Here is a 23895-nt window from a genome sequence, read left to right as displayed (position 1 = left end):
TGCTCCAGGGGGTTTTCAGTGAGTGGTTTAACAGAAGTAGATCACCAGGCCTTTCTCTTGAGGTGCCTCTGTGAGGGCTCCCATCTTTTGCTTAGCAGCCAAGTGTGTTAACTGCTTGCCTACCCTGGGACTGCAAGTGTTTCCTAGTGTCCTTTAATTGAAATAATTTTTTTATTAAAAGAAGGATATTTCTTATTGCATATGTTTCCCTCACAGAGGGGTCTGATATATTGCTCCATCTATAAATTTGTTATTTTCCAAGGTCCTTGCCGTCCTAATATTCTTTAGGCCAACATCTCTAAAGTTGGGATGAGTACAGAAACAGAAGAAAAAGAAAGCAAGGAAGTAGTTCTGAGAAGTACAGTAGAGGGGCTTGCTGCTACAGAGTAATTTTGCTGCAGTAATTAGGATATGAGGTCCATAATGTGAACGCTTGTGAATTTGTCTACTTTACGTGTGCATTTCTTGAACTCAAAATACAGACACAGTGCTGGGTACTTGTTTCCTTTTAACAATCCTCTTTTCTTTTTCCAGAAGCTGTCTCAGGTATATGGAGCCACAGAATCTAACAGATGTCTTAGAATTCTTCCTCTTGGGCCTCTCTGAGGACCCAGAACTGCAGCCCCTCCTCTTTGGGCTGTTCCTGTCCATGTACCTGATCACTGTGACTGGGAACCTACTCATCATCCTAGCCATCACCTCTGACCCGCACCTCCATACTCCCATGTACTTCTTCCTCTCCAACCTGTCTGTGACTGATATCAGTTTCATTTCCACCACGGTCCTAAAGATGCTAGTGAACATCCAGACACACAGGAAATCCATCACCTATGCAGGTGGCCTGACACAAATGTCCTTTTTCTATCTCTTTATATGTCTGGACAGTGTGCTCCTCAGTGTGATGGCTTATGACCGGTTTGTGGTCATCTGTCACCCCTTGCACTACATAGTAATCATGAACCCCTGCCTCTGTGGCTTGCTAGTTTTGGTGTCTTTTTTCATCAGCCTTTTTGAATCCCAGCTGCACATTTCAATGGTGTCACAACTTACCTTCTGCACAGATGTGAAAATCCCTCATTTCTTCTGTGACCCTCCTCAACTCTTTAAATTTGCATGTTCTGACACTTCCATCCATATCGTATTGGTATATTGTATTGGTGCCATCTTTGGTGGTGTTCCAGTCTCAGGGATCCTTTTCTCTTACAGTCTAATTGTTTCCTCCATTCTGAGAGTCTCATCTTCAGGTGGGAAGCATAAAGCCTTTTCCACCTGTGGCTCTCACCTGTCAGTTGTTTGCTTATTTTATGGAATGGGCATTGAAGTGTACCTCAGTTCAGCTGCCACATCTTCCCCCAGAATGTTTGCAGTGTCCTCAGTGATGTACAGTGTGGTGACCCCCATGCTGAACCCCTTCATCTACAGTCTGAGGAACAGAGACATCAAGAGGGCCCTGTGGAGGCTCCTCAGCAGAACAGCCTGATATCAACACTTTTGCCATCTTTTTTGACATGTGGATTGGAAAAGATGGCAAACCTAACATCTGCAATCATAAGTCTTGCCTCTTAGTTACATAAGTTTTGTAGCTCTCAGAGGTTTTAGTATGGAGATTTCGTATATGAACATTGTTTCCCTTGTCACTTGCTTACTGGGATGGTGAGAGTATTCTGGGATATGTCAATCAGCTTGATGGATCAAATCCCATTGTAGTTATGGAGCCTTCTGTAGCTTCTCATCTATGACCCAGGATTTCTGGTATAATGCACAACTCTATTTTTACGTACTTAGAATCTTCAGCCTTTACCATAATTCATATCTATTACCCAGAATACTTTTGCATCTAACGGAACACTATATGCAGATTATGTGTGAGAATCCATGTCACTGGTCCTAAGCCTTGACTTCATAATGGAATCATCTAGGAAGGTAAAAAATATTGATGCTTTGGTCCCACCACTATGGATTCTCGTTTAATTGGAACACCGTGTGGTTTGAGCATCAGAATTTTAGTGCATCACAGGTGGTTTTGATATTCAGTCAGTGTGAGAACTACTGATCTTTTCAGACTTTTTTCAAAGATGACCAGGTTTTTGGGGGTCTTTTACTCCTCCTGAGCAAATGCTCAAGATCTCAAAGTGATCAGAGCTCACAATGGGCTAGGTAGGAGAGAATTTACCCTAACAACCAGTAAGTGATTTTCCTCAATATTGGTGATATTTCTTCTCATATCTTCTCCCTGTATGTCATGTTGCTGTGAGCTGCTTTTTAGTTGCCTCCCTGACACATGGTGACCACATGCACAACAGAAGAAAATACTACCTAGTCCTGCACCTTCTGCATGATCCATTGTGGATCAGACCATAGTGATCCACAGGGTTTTCATTGACTGATTTTTGTAAGTAGATCACCAGGCCTTTTTTACTAGTCCACCTTAGCATGGAATCTCTGCAGAAACCTAGCCAACATTTTAGCAGAATTCATGCCTCTGTTGACACGTGGTTGCTGCACATAACATACATTGGATGGGAATCAAACCTGGTCTTCCACATGGAAGGTGAGAATTCTACCAATGAACCACCACTGCTTTTGTCCTGCACACAATAAAGTTGCTCATGTGTGCTTATTGATAAGCTATTGTCTCCCTTCTCCAGATTCACCCTTCTTTATTCTGTGATGTTGGGGCCGGAGGGGGAAGGATCCATAAACCACTGTTCTGATTTCCCATCTGGTTTTATTGTTAGGTTCTTCTAATACAGATCAGTAAACATTACCACACCCTAATAAGCTTAACATTTTCCCTATATCTGTTTTCTTAGATCCTGATATGGTAGCTTCTTTCCTGGTTCCTATCTCTATATTGCTACATTGCTCCTTTTTGTCTTTCAGTCCTTGTTTAACTATTTTACCAGTTTCCTGTATGAAATGCTTTTCATGGTGTTTTCAATTTTCTTTATTGAATCCTGACTGATAAGTTGTATTTGAGGAATAAAGTTATGTGTGAAGTGTATAAAATTAGAACATTATAAAGCATGCTCAGGAAAAAAAGATAGGTGTAAATGACATACCTTGGTCAAGGCCGTATAGCTGAGAATTAAGGTGGTGATATCATATTTCCAATTATTGTGGCTTTATTGGTGCTCTAGAATCATCAATTCTCAGAGTCATTATGAATAAATTAAATTTTGTCTTATTTTTCATTAGTCTAGAATAACAGAGGATCATGTTTTCAGGAGAGGGGGGCCCTTGCCTTTCACTTGTAAGAGACTGATGAAAACATGACTGTGTTAGCAGCTTTCCTTGTCTTTGGGCTCTTTCTGTGTTCTAGTACATGGGTGTGCAATGTCCTTTAGACATATTAGCATAATTTCCGAGGGAGAAATTTTGGTTGCTCAGAAAGCCTGCCTAACCAATAGCCTAATTTATTCTGTCTTTTACCACTGAGTTAAATCCCCTGCAAACTTTCCTGATGAGAAACTTCGATAATAGAGAAACAGAGTGCACTTGCCAGAGGATGAGACCATACCAGTTTGTGGGAAGGGATAGTCCTCATTAAAAAAAAAGGAAAGTAGTGTTGTAATTCTATGGTTATGCCTAACTGCAATGAGGCTTAGGAGTCCCATCTACCCTAGAACTAAGTTGTATATTCATTTCTGCAAACAGAGGAATGGTGAAAAAATTTGATGAATTCAAGGTATTGTTTCCTTTTGATATCTCATGGCAGTCTCTCCTCAAAGGTAGTGTTTTCTTCTTCCTATTCAAACATCAAGACTTAGAATGAGTGATACTATTAGATTAATGCTATAAATGGGGAAATGCCTGGAAGGAAATATGTCAGAGTTTCCTAATGACAGAAAGGGGTGTACTTATCTTTGATATGGATGAGGAACTGCAGGTTGTGGAAAGGGTATGGGATTTGGTAACATACTTCCAACCAGACCTTGGCTTATAAACTGGACAGTTTTGGCAACTCAGTGCACCTCATTGATCCTTAGAGTGCTCATCATCAAATTGCAATTAATAGTGGTAATCTTCCAAGGCCATTGTAATGACTACATGTAATTTCGTCAAGGTTGGATTAAACAGTAGTTTCTCATCAAATGGTGGTCCTTACTACCACTTTAGAGAAGTTCATTTTAAGGGTGCATTTCCAGAATTCAAAAAGAAGTTGATACTACAAGCTGTGACATTAAGCATAATATAAAACATGATTCTGTTTAACTTCTTCATCTGTGTAGTTGTGATACCAAAGCACTCATCTGAGAGAGTAGTTAAGAGGAGTCAATCAAAAGTGCTAATTACAACCCTGTTTAGCACCTGTAATGGATCAGTAAGTGGAAACTAATGTAGTCACTATATGGTTAGGCCAACAGAGTAGCTCAGCTAATGGGATTAGCAGGGAAACTGTCTGATTGTCCACATTAGTCTTCTAACTCATTAGCTTTGTGGAAATGGACTTGGTACTTAAATCTCAAGGCTGTTGATTCTTCATTTTCTATATTATTTAGCTGATGGCATTGTAAGGATTAAGCAGATAATACACATCATGCTTGGTGAGAATTCAGTAAATATAGACGTTATTGTTGTTGTCATCTACTGTAACACAGAAGCCATTCAAATAAATTATTCGAAGTCCATATGTTCTTTACCTTGGATGCCTGATGACCATTACAATTTATCTTTACATGACAAGACCCTGAGAAGTTCAAGAGCAGGGATTGGATATCGTTTATATATATGGTACAAATCTATTGTATTAAGACTAGAGTTTAGTCCCATCTCTAGTTTTTATAATGTTGAATAAATTATTCATTGTTTTATAAAATAAAGGTGAGGATTATGTGACATCCTTACACCTAGTATCTTTCATCCTCCTTGGAACATTATATCTTCCATGGAGACCTTTAAGAACTCCTGAAGGAACAAGTATATGGTTTGTTTGTTTTTCTCAGTATGGGCATTTGATGGGATGTGTTATTCACCATTTAATTGTATGTGCAAGAATAAGAGTCATAGAATGAAGGGTAGGGTTTGATATGTTCTGTAAATTACACAATGATAAAAAATTGAGGGTACATGTTCCTCAGCTGGACAACTAAGAAGAGAATGCAGGAATGTAGTGTCTTTCCTTTTCCTTTAAGGATATTCATTCAGAGAGAGAAGTGGGAAAAGCACAAAGCAAATCTCTCTTTTTACCACAAGAACAGAACTCTCGTTGGTTTTCATACACCTGTCCTCTACACTTGGCTTTAACAATGACTCTAGTATTCTGACCCCCTCTTTTCATATATTTAATATTAAAATTTTGCCACTGTCCAAGGATGCTGAAAGCTCTCAATGCTTATCCTCTACTTCTCCATCCACCTCTACACACCTGCCATTTGATCTCCCCAAAATTATCCTCAGCCATTTACCCACACATAGGTAAGTACCATCCTTTTGTCCATATTCAATGTCATTGGGTGTATATTCCAGTTTTCTTCATATTGGCTAATGACAAACTGTTCTCCGAGTCCTTCAGAACAGAGAAGCCTCACCCAGGAGACCACGTGGACAAAATGTAAAAGGTGCAACACACCATTATTCCACTTTATCTACTAGGGGAACAAACTAGATAAGCCATAAGCACATTTTATTAAAGATTTGGAAAGTTCTGAACACAAAGAAACCTAAGGAAAATTACATTCTGGAGTAAGTGAGCCCTTCGTAGTTAAGCAAATATCAGTTGTTGTTGGGGATATGTGTTGAATTTGTGCATGGAAAGGCTGAGACTGGCCTAATGGAAGGACTATGTTGATGCTAGAGAAACCAGAAGACCTTCTGACTTCAAGTTCAGCAGCATCATGGTGGGGTTCGTAGGAATTCTACCACATGGCCGTTTCTCCTCAGGGAATGTTTGCTGCGTGCATGGTGGTGCTATGGATTGGGACTATGCTGGAAAGCAGAGGGACCTCTCTAGAGTGTAGTTGTGCTTAGAGCCACCATCCTTATAGTGAGTGAAGCCTGCATAGTGTGTCGGTTCTAAGATTCTTCCAACGACTCCCAGCTCCTGTATTCACACTCTTGTGGATATCCATCCTCTTGAGTGTGTATTTGACTCAGTTAATTGCTTCCATCAAATAGAATTTGGAAAATTATTGGGTTATCACTTCCAACACTGGGATGTTAAAAGAATTTGGCTTTCATCTTGCCAGCTCTCTCCTGCTCTCTGGACATCTCACTCAGATGAAAGCCAGCTTCTATGTTGCCAGCTGTCTGCCACAAAGGCCCATATGGTCAGAAGTTAAGGGAGTCCTCTGGCCAACATCCCGTGAGGAACAAATCCTGCTAACTGATGCCTGAGTGACCTTGGAATGGGATACACTTCCAGTCAAGCCTTGAGATGACTACAGCCCTAGTCAACATTTTGAATGCAGCCATTTGTGGGGCCCACAAAGGTGTTTAGGGGAGGGATTAAGTTACCAAAGGAGTATGACAAAAATAAACTATTTTCTGAAGTACCACCACATATTAACTACACAGAAAAATTAGAACTGTTGCTGTTATTCAAATTAGCAAACAAAATATAAATTGCCAATGCATAAAACCCCAACCATATGCAAGGGCTACAGAAAGGAAGATTGGAAATTTGAAGTTTTCCTTCATAACACAAAAAGTAATTCAAAAAATGAAAATAATGTCAGATTCTTGATGTAGAAGACATACTGTTGTTGTTAGGTGCTGTTGAGTTGCTTTCAACTCATATTGACCCCTTATGGCAAAGCTGAACTGCCCCTTAGAATTTTCTAGACTATAATCTTTATGAACTCACATTGCCAGGTCCTTCTCCTGCAGAGTGGCTACATGAATTTCAACCGCCACCTTTTCGGTTAGCAGCCAAGCAATTTAACCACTGTGCCCTAGGTTTTTTTTTTTTTTTCTGTATTTTAGATGTGGATTTACAAAACAAAGCAGTTTCTCATTAAATGATTAATACACATATTTTTTGTGACATTGGTTGCCACTCCCACAACATGTCAACCTTCAACCCCTCTCTACCTTGAGTTCCCAATTACCAGCTTTCCTCTCCTGATTTCTCATCTTTGTCCCTGGGCTGGTGTGCCCATTTAGTCTTGTTTTGTTTTATGGACCTGTCTAATCTTTGGCTGAAGGGTGAACCTCAGGAGTGACTCCAATACTGAGTTAAAAAGGAGTCCAGGGGTCATACTCTTGGGTTTTCTCCAGTCTCTCTCAGACAAGTAAGCCTGTTCCTTTCTGAGTGTGTGTGTGTGAGGAAGGCTTTGTTCTACATTTTTTCTAGCTCCTTCTGGGATTCTCTATTATGATCCTTGTCGGAGCAGCCGGTGGTGATAGCTGGGCATTGTCTAGTTGTGCTGGAGTCAGTCTGGTGGAGGCTGTGGTAGTTTTGGTCCATTATTCCTTTGGACTAATCTTTCCTCTGTGTCTTTGGTTTTCTTCATTCTCGCTTGCTCCAGACAGGGTGAGACCAGTGGAGTATCTTAGATGGCTGCTCACAAGATTTTAAGACCACAGACACTACTCAGCAAAGTAAAATATATATTTTTTTTCTGGAAGAAAAATATTTTTAAATAGCCACAATATTTCTGATGGGATTTGTGTACCTATTGGGCACTTTTTTATTGGGCACTGCAAAATTTCTCAGGCCTTGGACTCATACTACACACCCTCATTTCCAGATTTCCTGTTTTATTTGCCGGTTTTCATGGCAACCTCCAAAAATTCAGCTTTGCAAAATATGATGTCGTCAGAGATAATGCATTATGATGCGATTCACTGTTGAAACCTTGAACTCTCTCAAGCAAATAGTTCACTTGGTGCCCAACAGATGTCACTGTGCTTCCCTCAAAAGTGTAAAATACTTCATGGTACCAGTGTGAGTTCACTATGACACTGAAGGGTGACTTGATGTACAGTTTGTAAACCACAGCCACATGGAAAAATTATCTTAAAAAAATTTTTTTTATTGTATTTTAAATGAAGGTTTACAAAGCAAACTAGTTTCTCATTAAACAATTAATACACATATTGTTTTGTGACTTTGGTTGCCACCCCCAAGACATGTCAGCACTCTCTCCTTTCTAACCTTGGGCTCCCCATTACTGGCTTTCCTGTCCCCTCCTAACTTCTCATTCTTGCCCGTGGGCTGGTGTGCCCATTTAGTCTTATTTTGTTTTATGGGCCTGTATAATCTTTGGCTGACAGGTGAACCTCATGAGTGACTTCATTACTGAGCTATAAGGGTATCTGGGAGCCATAATCTCAGGGTTTCTCCAGTCTGTCAGACCAGTAAGTCTGCTTTTTTAATTTTTTGTGAGTTAGAATTTTGTTCTACATTTTTCTTCAGCTCTGTCTGGGACCCTCTATTTTGATCCCTGTCAGAAGAGTCAGTGGTGGTAGCTGGGCACTGTCTAGTTGTGCTGGACTCAGTCAGATGCAGGCTGTGCAAATTGTGGTCCATTAGTCCTTTGGACTAATTATTCCTTTGTGTCCTTGGTTTTCTTCATTCTTTCTTGCTCCAGACAGGGTGAGGCCGGTGTAGTACCTTAGATGGCTGCTCACAAGCTTTAAGATGCCAGATGCTACTCTTCAAAGTAGAACGTAAAACATTTTCTTTGTAAACTATGCCTGTCGAGCCAAATGTTTCCCAAGACAGTGGTCCCCGCAGCCTCAGCTGAGTAATTTGTTTCCTCAGGGAATTTGGATGTGTCCATGGAGCTTCCATGACCTTGCCTTGGATAATGTGTTCTGGCTTCTCGAGTATCATGTACTGCCTCACACTTCCCCAAAGTTACCACTTATCTATTGTCATTTAGGGTTTTTCCTTCCTACTCCTCCCCTCTGTCTTAATCGTCAAAGTTGGTTTGTGTTTTTGTATAAACTTTTTAATGAGTTTTTATAGTAGTGGTCACATACAATATTTGTTCTTTTCTGACTGACTTATTTCACTCAGCATAATGCCCACCAGATTCAGCCATTTCGTGAGATGCTTCCCAGGTTCTTCATTATTCTTTATTGTGTAGTATTCCATTGTGTGTACGTACCGTAGTTTTTTTATTCATTCATGTATTGAAGGGTGCCTAAGTTGTTTCCATCTTTTTGCTATTGCTAACAGTGCTGCAATCTCTTCTCTTGTTATGTGTGTGTTCAGGGTTTCAACTTCAATTTGTGTTAATCTGGGTAAGTAGTGTGTTTTTAGAAATTTATCTATTTCATTTCTAGGTTTTCAAATTTGTTGGAGTATAATTTTTCATAGTAGTCTGTTATAAATCTTTTCGTTTCAGTTGGGTTTGTTATAATGTCCCCCATTTCATTTCTTATTTGGGTTATTTGTGTCCTCTCCTGTTTTTCTTTTTTTTTTCAGTTTTGCCAGTGGTTTGTCAATTCTGTTGATTCTTTCAAAGAACCAACTTTTGGTTTTGTTGATTCTTTCCATTGTTTTTCTATTCTCTGTTTCATGTATTTCTGCTCTGATCTTTTTTATTTCCTATCTTCTTGTGTCTCTGGGCTTCTATTGCTGTTCTCTTTCTATTTGTCTGAGTTTCCTGGCTAATGTTTTGATTTTGTCCTTTTCTTCTTTTTTGAAATGTACATCCAATGCCCTAAATTGACCTCTGAGTACTTTCTTTGTTGTGTGCCAAAAGTTTTGGTATGATGTGTTTTCATTCCCATGTAATTCTACGGATTTTTTGATTCTATCTTTGATTTCTTCTATTTCCCAACAGCATTATATGCATGTGAAAGCTTGAGAATGAATAAGGAAGACTGAAGAACTGATGCCTTTAAATTGCGGTGTTGGCAAGAACGTTGAATATGCCATGGACTGCCAAAAGAATGAACATATCTGTCTTGGAAGAAGTGCAGCCTGAATGCTCCTTAGAAGCAAGAATGGCGAAGACTGTGTCTTACACACTTTGGACATGTTGTCAGATGGAATCCATCTCCTGAGAGGGACATCATGCTTGGTAAAGTACAGGGTCAGTGGAAAAGAGGAAGACCCCGAAAGAGGTGGATTGATGCAGTGGCTACAACAATAGGCTCAAACATAACGATTGTGAGCATGGTGCAGGACCAGGCAGTGTTTTGTTCTATGGTACATAAGGCCACTACGAGTCGGAACCAACTTCACAGCACCTCACAACAACAGCAACAGCATTTCCCAGTGGTTTTTAAGCACAGTGGTATTCACTTTTCATGTATTTGATTTTTTCCCTTGCTCTTCTTGTTATTAATTTCTACTTTTATGGCACTGTGATCAGAGAAGATACTTTGTGTTATCTCAGTGTTTTGGATTTTGCTGAGGATTGCTTTGTGACCTAAGATATGGTCTATTCTGGAGAATGTTCCATGTGCATTGGAAAAGAATGTGTACTTTGCAGTAGTTGGGTGGAGTGTTATATATATGTCTATGAGTTCAGGTTGGCTGATTGTGGCCTTCAGGTCTTCTGTATATTTGATGAGTTTCTTTCCAGATGTTCTGTCCTTTACCAAGAATGGTGTGTTGAATCCTCCTACTATTAATGTGGAACTGTCAATTTCTCTTTTCAGTGCTGTTAGAGTTTATGTATTTTGGAGCCCTGTCATTGGGTGTCTTGATATTTGTTATGGTTATGTCTTCATGATGGGTTGTCCCTTTAATCACTTAATAGTGCCCTTCTTTGTCTTTTCTAGTGGATTTTGTTTTAAAGTCTATTTAGTATGCCACTCCTGCCTTTTTTTTTTTTTTGATAGCTGTTTGCATGATATATTTTTTTTCCCTCCTTTGATTTTCAATATATTTGTGTCTTTGTTTCTAAAGAGTGTCTCTTGTAGACAGAATATTGGTGGATCCTGTTTTTTAACCCATGCTGTCACTTCTTTCAAGCTGCTCTCAGGATTCTTTCTTTGTCTTTGGTTTTAGCAACCGTGGTTATCATATGCCTTTGTAATTGTCTTTTGATGTTTGTCCTGTATGGGGTTCATTGAGCTTCTTCGATGGTCATCTCTGATACTAAGGAAGTTTTCAGTCATCAATTCTTCAGTGATCTTCTCTGTGTTTTCTGTTTTCTCCCTGTGTTCTGGAACTCCGATCACTGGCATATTTTTGCTTTTGATTGTATCCCACATCTTTCTCTGGTTTTCTTCATTTTCTTCACTGTTTTTTTTGGATTTTTCCTCAAAGTGTTATCCAAGTATTTGTCTTAAATTTCCCTGATCCTGTCTTCCATTGTTCAAACCTCCTTCTCTGACCTTCTATGTCATTGTCCTTTCTGAAATCTTGTTTTTTCTTCGATTTCTAATCATTTTTGTAAAGATTTCTAGTTGTGAACTTATTTTACAGTTTGTTCCTGTATTAATTTTTGAATTCTTCTGTTTTTTGTCTGTATTTTCCATGAGTTTTTCTGTGTTTTCCACGAATATGTCTATTTTTCCCTCATCTTTTCCTGCTTTATGCTTCAAGTCTTGGATAGCTCTGAATATTAGAGATTTGAATTCCCTTTCAGATAGTTCCAGTATCTTTTCTTCTACTGGAAAGTTATCTGGTGTTTTATTTTTGACGTCTACTGGAACCATCCTGTCCTGTTTTAAAATAAGTTTTGATATCTTCTGCTGTCTTCAAGAGATTCAGTAGTTATTTTGTTTATTGATTTTAGATTTTTTTGCTTTGTCCTGCTTTTTTGTTTTATTTGGTAATGTCTGAGCAGGAGGGCTATGCTTTCTTTGCTCCTCTGTTGGCATGATATTTTTCACCTTTTTGTCCAATAGGTGGGGCCAGTTGCTCAGCTATGGTGCCTTAGGGCAGGTCCAGCTGAAGTGGGGGGCTGGTATGGATTGTTTGTAGAACCTACTGGGACTGACGAGATGGGCTGTAGGTGAGTGCAGGGCAGGTTCTTGTAGGCTGTGATTGTGTTGCTCAGTGGTGAGATGTTCAGCACATGGTGTAGATAGGCGGGGGGGCATGTGGTGTGTAGAACTAGGTTGGATAGGGGAAAGAAGAGAGAGGAGTGAGAAACAGGAACCAAAAAAAATTGCTGAGGGAGCCTTTCTTTGGAGTGGAGTGATGACAAACAGAAATGAGGAAAAATAAATGGAAAACAGAAAAAAAAAAATTACCTCCAGGGATCCCAGCAACTTGGTGGATCAGACTGGTAAAGCAGTTCTCCAGCTGAGCAGTGCATCACACCCTGTCAAGAAGAAGCAAAGATGGCACACAGAGTCAGGTATTTGAGATAGAGTAGGGGGAGGAGGTGAGAGGCAGGGAAGAAATCAGACGAAGCAGAAAAAAGCCACATTAGCAAGAAAGAAAGGGCACTGAAGGGGCTGCCTGGTGTGGGTTTGCCAAATTTTCATGGCACAGAGTTGGCATCTCCTGGGCCTGTGTTGCTCAGCCCCCCTGGTTGCAGTGGATCGACCCCCTGTGTAGTGACAGATCAACCTGCTGGGAAGTGGTAGAGGGCAAGCAGGGGGAGGAAAGGCAGGCGTAGTAAAGCATGTATCGCTGGTTACTGGGTGTTCTGTCTCCTGGTGGGAGGCCTGTGAATCTGCTTTTCCTTATTCCCTGTCAGCTGATCTCTGACAGGAATCCAAGATGGCAGATCTGTGCTGTGTTAGCCCATAGGGGACCTCCACTTGTATCTCTCCTCGCTCTCTGTTCTCTGTCAGTTTCTGTTTCCATTCAGTGCTTAGTTTAGTTCTTTTTCTCTTCATTTGATGCTAAGGGTTCCAGGATTGAAGTTTGTCTCTGTTTTACTTAGTTTTTTGGGTCTTTGCTGTGGAGGGATGGCATGGTGCTTCTGTCTATAGCCCCATGTTGGCTCCGCCTCCAGGTTTGTTAACTTTCTTTGTGGTTACCTTGAAATTTACCCATCTTCCCGAGATTAAACCAGTTTGTATTACATGATAAAGCCTTGAATTCCCCTCCATTTGAAAGTTCTATACCTACACCTTTTATTCCCTCTTTTACTGTTCTAACGTTGTTGTCATTTTACCGATTGATCTCTTTGGTTCTTTGTTGTAAATTTTTAAATTTTGTTTTTCCCTTGAGAGTTCATTATGTAGTCTGGTCCGACTGATGCTATCTTATGTACTAGATTCAGGTTTTTGTCCGATGTTGTTTGTTCTCTAACCAAAGGACTCCTTTTAATGATTCTTGTATGGTTGGTATGGTTTTTATGTATTCCCTTAACTTCTGTTTATCTGGAAATGTCGTAATTTCACTATCATATTTGAGTTAGAGTTTTGCAGGATATGTTATTCTTGACTGGCAGTTTTTTTCTTTCAAAACTTTGTATATGTCATTCCATTACTGTCCTGCCTGCATTGCTTCTGTCAAATAATCAGAGTTTAGTCTTATTGTTTTCCCTCTGTGACTTTTCATTTTCTCAAGCTGGTCTCAGGATTCTTTCTTTGTCTTTGGTTTTGGTGAGTTCAATTATGATATGTTTTTGTAGTTTTCTTTTGGGGTTCTGTCCTATATGGGGTTTGCTGAGCTTCTTGGATAGTCGACTTTTCATCTGTCATGATATTAGCAGAGTTTTCTTTCAGCAAATCTTCAATCATCCTCTTTGTGTTTTATGTTGTATACCCCTGTTTTGGATTTTGATCACATACAAATTTTTGCTTTTCGTTGTACCCACATTTTTCTTAGGGTTTTTTCATTTTTATTTGTTCTTTTCTCAGATTTTTCCTGAAACAAAGTGGTCCTGCTTTTTTGTTTTATTTGCTTATGCCTGAGAAGGTGGTCTGGGTGTGTTTTGTTATTTGGGGTACAGTCACCAAAGAACTCAGAAAGAGAGTACAGGAAGGCTAGATGTGGGGTGATTAAAAGTAGAAACTATTAACAGAAAGAGAAAGAAAAACAATCTTTCATGTTTTTAGGGATGTTTTCTGTCAGTAAATCTTCCATGAACTTCTCTGTATTTTCCATTATCTCCTCCTATTCTGAATGTCCGATCACACACACAAATTTTTGCTTTTTGTTGTATTGCACATCTTTCCTAGGATTTCTTCATTTTTCTTTATTCTTTTTTCTCTAATTTTTCCTGAAGTAAATTGTTAGCCAAGGATTTGTCTTTGATTTCAATGATCCTGTCTTCCATTGTTTCAAATTTGCTCCTAAAACCTTCTGTTGCACTGCCTATTTCTGAAACCTTGTTGTTCATCTTTTGTATCTCTAATAGATGTTTTTGGGTGGCTTGTAGTTTATTTATTTTGATATTCTGTTACTGTTTTATTTTCTTGAATTCTTTCATTGTTTTGTTTGTCTTTTCCATGATTTTGTTTGTCTTTTCCATGATTTTGTCTATTTTTTCTTTATTTTTATTTGTGTTTTCCTTCATTTCCTGGAGGACCTTGAATATTAGAGTTTTGAATTCCCTATCAGGTGTTTCCAGTGCCTTTTCTTGTACCAGAAGTTCATCTGGTATTTTATTTTGGATGCTACCTCGAGGCATCCTGACCTGTTTTTTGTATGTTTTGGTATTGTCTGCTGTCTTCAGGACATTCAGGAATTATTTTCTTCATTTTTATTTATTTGTTTGCTCCTGCTTTATGCTTTGTTTGGTTATGTGTGGGCTGACAGGCTGGATGTTCTTTGTTGCTTTCTTATCTGAGTTTATGATACTTATCATCATCTTTTCTAGTTGGGCAAGGCTGGTCCCTCAGCTGCAGTACAGCAGGTCAGGTCTGTTGGAGGGGGAGGGGCCATGATGAGGTATTTATGGTACATACTGGGGCTGACAGGGTGGGGCAGGGCAGCAGTGCAGCATGTGGACTGGTGGTTGGCACCTTTGCTATTCAAGGGTGAGCACCCAGTGCATGGTGCAATTATTTAGGAGTGAAGGGAGGATGTGATGAGTGGAGCTAAGTGGGTATGGGAGAAAAGAGAGAGAAGAGAATGAAACAGGAGTAGAAAAAATGGTGCTGATGGAGCCTGCTGGCTTTTTATAGACTACTTAATCCTCCCTAAATTACGTGAATCATTCAATGGGTTTGAAGATATTAAATTATACCCTGAGGTTTTAAATTGAAAAAAAGTGTCTGATTTTTATGTTAAGATCTGTACAGCTTTGAAGTTAGAGGTGAGAAATAAAGGTGAGTTTCCTTCTTATAATGGGATGGCCCAGATACCATGGACATTCACTTTCTCCCCCTTCTGTTACATTAATATTTACAACTCTTCAGACATTGGAATAACATGACCCAATTTGGCTAATCGTGTACTCTGGGCATTGAGCTTCAAGGCCACATAGCTGTAAATACCATGCCTGTTCCCATTTGTCCAGTCAGCTCCATACAAATGTCTCTCTTCTAGAGTTGTGCTCTGCCTAATGACTTCCAAGCCTGATTCTCTCTTCCTGTCAGTCCTGAGGAAGGAGCCTCAGACATCAACACCATCAGGTAGGATAGGAGCGCTGGACCCATACTCCTTGGTCATGCCCCAGCAGAGACCCAGTGCAATCCAGTGAGTGCCATGGGAGACAGTGGACAGAGGGGAGTGGGGAGCATTGTTTCCTCCTTATCAAGACAAGCAGCAAACTTGAGATGGCCAGATAAGGAGCTCTGAAAAGCTAAGTTTCACCTCAGAGTTCTGTGATGTTTCTATTTCTGGGTATGGTACAGGTCCAAGAAAACTCATTTAGTGTTCTAATTACTTCTATGTTGGTTCTAGCTCCCATAGACCCTTCCCCACCAGAGCAGAAAATGGGCCTCTCTCACCTGTTGCCAAACACTTCATCATGAAATTGTAGATGGGGATGACAAGGACAATGATTAGGATGATGACAGTAATCACAGTATCATGAATGTTTATTGAAGCCTGCCCAGTGCCAGGATCTGAACTAAGTTTTCTGTGCAACTTGTTTTGGTTTTGTGCACAGCCACACCCAGAAAAGAGCAACATGGAGTTATTGTCATTTCACAGAAAGAAAGGAACACAGAATTTTGTCTTTTTTTTACTTAACCCACCCGGTGGCGTCGAGTCAGTTCCAACTCAGAGCGACCCTTAAAAAAAGACCCTTAGCACATCTAAATCTCAGAGACATAAAGATAGGATCTTGGGTTTCATTCCTTGTCCGGAAGCTGTAAGATTTAAAAGTGTAACTTAGATATATCTTTGGTTAAGTCCCCTGGACTTCTGCTTTAAATATTTTGAAATATGAGGAAACAGAGTTAAGATGGTTAGTGTATGAGCCTTAGTGACTTACAATTTAATTGTGAATCCTGTCTGCTCTACTTATGATCTGTGTCATGGGGCAAGTTCTGAGTATCTCTCAGACTCTACATTGCCATGTGAATCGATCCACAGTTGAGAGAGAAAGAGATTTGAATTGCTATAAGGATTGAAGAGATAATAGATATTACATTATGTGATTAATTCTTCATGTTGTTGTTGAGAGTCAGTGCCAACTCATAGCTACCCTATACAGAACAGAAGGAAACACTGCCTGGTCTTGCTCCATCCTCACAATAGTTGCTATCCTTGAACCCATTGTTGTAGCCACTGTATCAGCCCATCTCACTGAAGGTCTTCCTCTTTTTTTGATGACCCTCTACTTTACCAAGCATGATGTGCCTGTCCAGGGACTGATCCCTCCTAATAACATGTTCAAAGTATGTGACATGTAGTCTTGCCATCCTTGCTTCTAAGAAGCTTTCTGGTTGTATTTCCTCCAAGATAGATTTGTTTGTTCTTTTGGCAGTCCATGGTATATTCAATATTTTTTTCCAACACCACAATTGAAAGGCATCAATTCTTCGTTCTTCCTTATTCATTGTCCAGCTTTCACATGGATATGAGGCAATTCATAATACTGTGGCTTGCATCAGGTTCACCTTAGTCCTCAAGGTGACATCCTTCCCTTTCAACACTTGTAAGGGGTCTTTGCAGCAGATTTTCCCAATGAAACACATCTTTTGATTTCTCGACTGCTGCTTTATGGGTGTTGATTGTGGATCCAAGTAAAATAAAATCCTTAACAACCTCAATCTCCTCTCTGTTTATTATGATGTTGCTTATTTGTCTAGTTGTGAGGATTTTTGTTTCCTTTATGTTGATGTGTAATCCATATTAAGGCTGAAGTCTTCGATCTTCATCAGTAAGTGCTTCAAATCCTCTTCCCTTTCAGAAAGCAATGTTGTGTCACCTGCATAACGCAGTTTGTTAGTGAGTCTTGCTCCAATCCTGATGCCCTGTTCTTTTTCATATAGTCCAGCTTCTGAAATTATTTGCTCAGCATACAGATTGAATAGATATGATGAAAGGATGCAATCCTGACACATACCTTTCCTGACTTTAAACCGTGCAGTATCCCCTTGTTCTGTTCCAATGACTGCCTCATGATCAGTTTACAGATTTCTCATGAGTGCAATTAAGCGTTCTGGAATTGCCGTTCTCTACAGTGGTATCTATAATTTGGTATGATCCACACAATCGAATGCCTTAGCATAGTCAATAAAAAACGGGTAAATATCTTTCTGGCATTCTCTGCTTTCAGCCAGTATCCATGTGCCATCAGCAATGATATCCCTTCTTCCACATCTTTTTCTAAATTCGGCTTGAATTTCTGGCAATTATGTGTCAATATACTGCTGAAGCTGCTTTTGAATGATTTTCAGCAAAATTTTGCTTGCACGTTATATTAATGATATTGTTTGTTAATTTCCACATTCAGTTGAATCACCTTTCTTGGGAGTAGGCATAATATGGATGTCTTCCAGTTGGCTGGCTGTAGCTGTCTTCCAAATTTCTTGGCATATTTGACTGAGCACTTCCAGCGCTGCATCCTTGTCTTGAAATGTCTCAATTGGTATTCCATGAATTCCTTGAGCGTTGTTTTTCGCCAGTGCCTTCAGTGCAGCTTGGACTTCTTCCTTCAGTAGCATCGGTTCCTGATTATATTTTACCTCCTAAAACAGTTGAATGTCGACCAATTCTTTTTGTATAGTGACTCTTGTGTATTTCTTTGGTCTTCTTTTAATGCTTCCTGCATTGTGTAATAGTTTCCCCATAGGATCCTTCAGTATTGCAATTCAAGGCTTGAACTTTTCTTCAGTTCTTTCAGCTTGAGAAATGCCAAGCGTGTTCTTCCTTTTTGGTTTTCTATCTCCAGGTCTCTGCACATATCATCATAACACTTTACTTTGTCTTCTCAAGATGCCGTTTGAAATCTTCTGTTCAGCTCTTTTACTTCGTCACTTTTTCCTTTTATTTTATCTACTCAGCCATGAAGAGCAATTTTCAGAGTCTCTTCTGACATCTGTTTTTGGTCTTTTCTTTCTTCCTGTCTTTTCAATGACCTCTGGCTTTTTTCATGTCTGATGTCCTTGATGTCTTTCAACAACTTTTCTGGTCTTTGGTCATTAGTGTTTGATGCGTCAAATCTATTCTTGAGATGGTGTCTAAATTCAGGTGGGATATACTTGAGGTTGTACTTTCACTCTCAAGGACTTTTTCTAATTTTCTTCAGTTTCAATTTGAACTTGCATATGAGCAATTGATCAGCTGATCCACAGTCAGCCCCTGGCCTTCTTCTGACTGATGATATTGAGCTTTTCCATCTTCTCTTTCCACAGATGTAGTTGATTTGATTCCTGCGTATTCTGTCTGGCGATGTCCATGTGTTTAGTCATCATTTATGTTGGTGAAAAAAGATGTTTGGAATGAAGGAGTTGTTGGTCTTGCAAAATTCAATTACACGATCTCCAGCATCATTTCTATCACCAAGGCCATATTTTCCAACTACTGATCCTTCTTCTTTGTTTCCAACTTTCAAATTCCAATATCCAGTAATTATTAATGTACCCCAATTGCAAGTTTGATCAATTTCAGACTGCAGAAGTTGGTGAAAATCTTCAATTTCTTTTTCTTTGACCTTAGCGATTGAAGCGTAAATTTGAATAGTAGTTGTATTAACTGGTCTTCCTTGTAGGTGTATAGATATTATACTATTACTGACAGTGTTTACTTCAGGATAGATCTTGAAATGTTCTTTTTGATGATGAATGCAGTGGCATTCCTCTTCAAGGTGTTATTGCTGGCCCAGTAGACCATATGATTTTCTAATTTAAAATGAGTAATACCAGTCCATTTCAGCTCACTAATGCCTAGGATATTGATGTTTGTGCATTCCATTTCATTTTTGATGATTTCCAATTTTCCTAGATTCATACTGCACAAATTCTGAGCTGTGATCTTTAATGAATTTTTGCAGCTATGTCTTCTCATTTTGAGTCATGCCACATTAGCAAATGAAGTTCCCAAAAGCTTACCTCCATCCAAGTCATCAAGGTTGACTCTACTTTGAGGAGACAGCTCTTCCCCAGTCCTATTTTGAGTGTCTTCCAACCAGAGGGCTTATCTTTTGGCACTATATCAAACAATGTTATGCTGCTATTTATAAAGTATTCACTGGTTATTCTTTTCATAATAGACCAACTAGTCCTTCTACCTAGTCTGTCTTAGTCTGGGAGCTCAGCTGAAACCTGTCTTCCATGGGTGTCCCTGCTGGTATTTGAATACCAATGCCATAGCTCCCATCATCACAGCAACAAAGAAGCCCCCACAGTAAGAGAAACTGACAGATGCATGTCATCTGAGTTGATCCACAGTTGATAGAGAAAGAGATCTGCATCGCTGTAAGGATTGAACAGATAATGGATATTATATATGTGATTAATTTTACATATTATTATAATTAATATAAATTAGATTAAGCTTCATGCCACTCAACGAAAGTATCCTGTAATCTGAAGGTTTTACTTTGCATCCATGTAAGAGCTTTTTATTTTCCTTTTTATAGAAGAATGTATAAGAATGTTTAGAAGAAAACAACTGCGTGTCATTAATTTCTCAATGCCCAGAAATACCCGTGCTCGGGACTGAGTAACTTACAGCTACTACCACAACAAGAAATCTGTATTGAATATGGAATAGACCCTTGGTTCCTTCGTTTATTGTTTTACAGGATCAGAGTGTTGGCTGTATTGTATACACTGAGTGCTTTCCTGTCTGTCCTGTCATCCTTCCAAGGATGTCCCATCATAATAGAGACAAAATAGGGCATGATAGGTCTGTACCATGGGTTCTCAATGGGACCTTTTTAATTAATGTAGTGTACAACATTCAATTATTTTCAAAAAATTGTGGATATTTTCATAAAAATGAAAATCTAAAATGAAAAACAGGAAAAGAAGGGAAAAATAAATCTTATTGTGTGAATATAGACACATTTTATGATTTCAATATATTCTATGCTTGAATTTCCTGGCACATATTAGGCTTGTATCCTTCCCACATAATCAAATAAAACTGGGATTGTATTTTAATAATAAAACCATTACTCTCATATTGATTCAAATTCTGATTAAAAATTGTGTGCAAGTATTTATTAAGTGCCCAAACTCTGTTAGCTGCAGCATGATCTTTAAACCACTCTTTTGATTTCTCATCTGGTTTTATTGTTAAGTTCTTGCAATAATTTTCAATAAAAGTCGCTACACCCTAATAAGCCGACACTTTCCTTATACCTGTTTCCTTAGTCCTTGATTAGATAGCTTCTTTCTGTACTTACTGTGTATCGCCACATTGCTAGTTTTTACCTTTCAGTCCTTGTATAACTATTTTATCAGTTTCCTGTATGAAATACTTTTGGTGTTTTCTCTTTGTTGAATATTGACTGATAAATTATGTTCTGGGAATAAAGGTATTTGTAAAGTGTCTAAAATTGGAATGTACAAAGAACGCTTATGAAAAAAAGGGGGGTATAAATTATGTATCTTGGTCAAGGTTTTACAACTGAGGATTAAAGTGTTGGAAACATATCTCTGTTGAGGCTCTGTTGCTATTCTAAGACCATTCATTCACCAAATCATTATGAATAAATTAAATTTTATCTTATTTTTCATTAGTCTAGGATAGCAAAGGGCCATGTTTTCCCTAAAGGGCAGCTCTAGCCTTTTGCTTGCAACATGTTGATGAAGCCTTATTGTTATGGTGTTTCCTTGTCTTTGGGCTTTTTCTCTGTTCTAGTATATGGTTATGCACATGTCCTTCACATACATCACATAATTTCTGAGGGAGCAATTTGGGAGGTTCTGATAACCTGCCCAATTAATAGATTAATTTACTGTCTTTTATCACTGAGTTAAATCACCTACAAATGTTCCTGATGAGAAATTTGGATAGTGGAGAATGGAAAGCACTGGACAGAGGATGACACCGTACCAGTTCGTGGGAAGAGACTTTGTTGTTGTCAAGTGCCCTCGAGTTGCTTCTGAGTCATAGCGACCTTACGTACAACAGAACGAAACACTGCCGGGTCCTGTACCATCCTAACCATCATTGTTATGCTTGAGCCTGGTGTTTCAGCCACTGTCAATCTATCCTGTTGAGAATCTTGCTCTTTTTTGGTGACCCTCTACTTTACCAAGTATGATATCCTTCTCCAGGGACTGATTTCTCCTGATTACATGTCTGAAGTATGTGGGATGTAGTCTCGTCATCTTTGCGTCTAAGGAGCATTCTAATACTTTTTCCAAGACAGATTTGTTCGTTCTTTTGGCAGTCCACGGTATATTGAATATTCTTTGCCAACACCACAATTCAAAGGCACGGATTCTTCTTTGGGCTTCCTTACTCAGTGTTCAGCTTTTGCATGCACATGAGATGACTGAAAATACCATGGCTTGGGTCAGGCACACCTTAGTCTTCAAGGTGACATCTTTGCTTTTCAACGCTGTAAAGAGGTCCTGTTCAGCAGATTTGCCCAATGCAATGCTTCTTTTGATTTCTTGACTGCTGTTTCCATTGGTGTTGATTGTGGATTCAGGAAAAATGAAATTCTTGACAACCTCAATCTTTTCTCTGTTTATCGTGTGAGGTTTTTTATTTATTTATTTTGAGGTGCAATCCATACTGAAGTCTGTGGTCTTTGATTTTCATCACTAAATGCTTCAAGTCCTTGTCACTTTCAGTAAGCAAGGTTGTGTCTTCTGCATAATAAAGGCTGTTGATGTATCTTCCTCTAATCTGTGGGAATAGATAGCACTCATTAAAAATCTGGAAAGTAGTGTTCTGATTCTGTAGTTATGGCTCACTGCAAAATCAGTTCCATGTGTCCCAGAACTAAGTTTCATATCCTTTTCTGCAAACCTAGGAGTGACTCAAAAAAAAAAAAAAAAAAAAAAAAAGATGTATCCAAGGTATTGTTAACTTTTGATGTCTCCTGGTAGACTGTCCTCAGTGGTAATATTTTCTTCTTTCTCTTTAAATTTCAAGACTTACAATGAGTAACACTTATTGACTGTGAATGTGGAAAAGACTGGAAAGAAGTATGCCAGGGTTTCCTAATGGCTATCAAAAAATGGTGTACAACCACAATGAAACAACAAGTCTTTATTAAATATGGAATAGACCCTTGGTTCCTTTGTTCCTTAGTTCACAGGATCAGATCATAAGATGTACTGCTTCTGTGCTGAGTGCTTTCCTGCCTGTAGTTTCATCCCTCCAAGGATGTCCCATAGGACTAGAGGCAAGATAAAATGGGGCATGAATATATCTATATCATGCACTTTCTATGGGACCTATTTAGTTAGTAGAGTGTAAAACATCAATTATTTGCAAAAAATTGTGGCGGTTTTCATAAAACTGAAAACTAAAAAGGAGAAAGAGATGGAGAAAGTAAGTCTTACTGTGTGAACCTAGGCACATTTTATGATTTCAATACATTCTATGCTTGACTTTCTTGGGACATGTTAGGCTTCTATCTTTCACATATAATCAAATGAAACCATGATTATATTTCAACAATAAACCCACTGCTCTCATATTGATTCAAATTCTGATTTAAAAACATTGTCCAAGTATTTATTAAGTGCCACACCTTTGTCAGCTGCCGTACACATCCTAGTGATGGGTATTATTCTGCCCTATTTCCACGTAAGAGAAGATGAAATATTCACAAACACTCCAAATTCATCGTGTGACAGATATGGGATTTGGACCTTGCCCTTCTGACCCCTATTCCAGGATTCTGTCTCCTCAACCGGAGCTGAATGATTGTGTTTCTTTTCAGATGAGCAAATGGAGACCGAAGCATCGATTCTTCCTCCCAAAACTCAGTGAGTTGAACTGTGAATTAATAGGCCAAATGAAATCATGTTAGATCTACCAATAGAAATGAAGAAATGAGTTGCCATCAGGGAGCTAAAAGAGGAAAATTCAAATCTCCCACTGAGGAACAATTCTCTTGGAAAGCTGTTAAGTTGGCCTAAGATAGCTGAGTTTCAAACCTGGCTTTCGAATATCCCTGGTCGTATTTTCCAGAATTCACAAGTAAGGGCGTTGACCTGATAGGGAAACAATGCTTTCTAAACATTTAGGATGAGAAACTTATTTCAGCACTTTATGAAGGCAATAGAGAATGGAAATAAAGGAAAATGTCAACGGAACACCAGGCATTTCCCTGAGATGGTGTAGCATTGATGCAAATACCAACATCTACACAGTGAAACATAGGCACAGGGTGTTTCTGAAAAGTAAATCATTGCTTAATCATTGGTGCATTTTACACTAATGCCATCTTTGGAATTGGCAGTGTTGTATGATTTGAACATTTATCAAACACTTAGTTATTAAAGTTTGATGTCCAATAAGCCAAGGGAGAGGATATATACTTTAAAACTTTTAAAAAATTGACCCACATATTTGAATGGCCACGTATGTCCATATAAGATGGATGTCAGAAAACCAAAGACTGATGAAAACCTGTGAAGATAATTGACGTATAAGCATGCTCTCTGATGACGAACTCTTTGATGTAATTTAGAATCTAGCTAATGAGGTCCTTGGATGAAGCAAATGGTTTGAACTCAACTATTTACCTCCAGATTGGTGGCTGTTATGCA

At 38.9% G+C, this 23895-nt stretch overlaps 1 protein-coding gene across 1 annotated transcript; it reads left to right on the top strand.

Annotated features, from left to right (window-relative positions):
• Positions 1 to 550: 550 nt before the first annotated feature.
• On the top strand, positions 551 to 1480 carry LOC126071193 (olfactory receptor 18-like). The gene has a single exon (XM_049875442.1). It carries the CDS (start codon positions 551 to 553, stop codon positions 1478 to 1480), a length of 930 nt encoding a protein of 309 aa, XP_049731399.1.
• Positions 1481 to 23895: the final 22415 nt, after the last annotated feature.

This window comes from Elephas maximus, chromosome 3 (genome assembly GCF_024166365.1).
Source record: "Elephas maximus indicus isolate mEleMax1 chromosome 3, mEleMax1 primary haplotype, whole genome shotgun sequence".
NCBI lineage: Eukaryota > Metazoa > Chordata > Mammalia > Proboscidea > Elephantidae > Elephas > Elephas maximus.
The sequence above is the reverse complement of the archived record's forward strand: the minus strand, read 5'-3'. Positions and strand labels throughout refer to the sequence as shown.

Coding starts and splice junctions, on each gene's coding strand:
- LOC126071193 (XM_049875442.1), top strand. CDS start 551: ATGGAGCCACAGAATCTAACAGATGTCTTAGAATTCTTCCTCTTGGGC.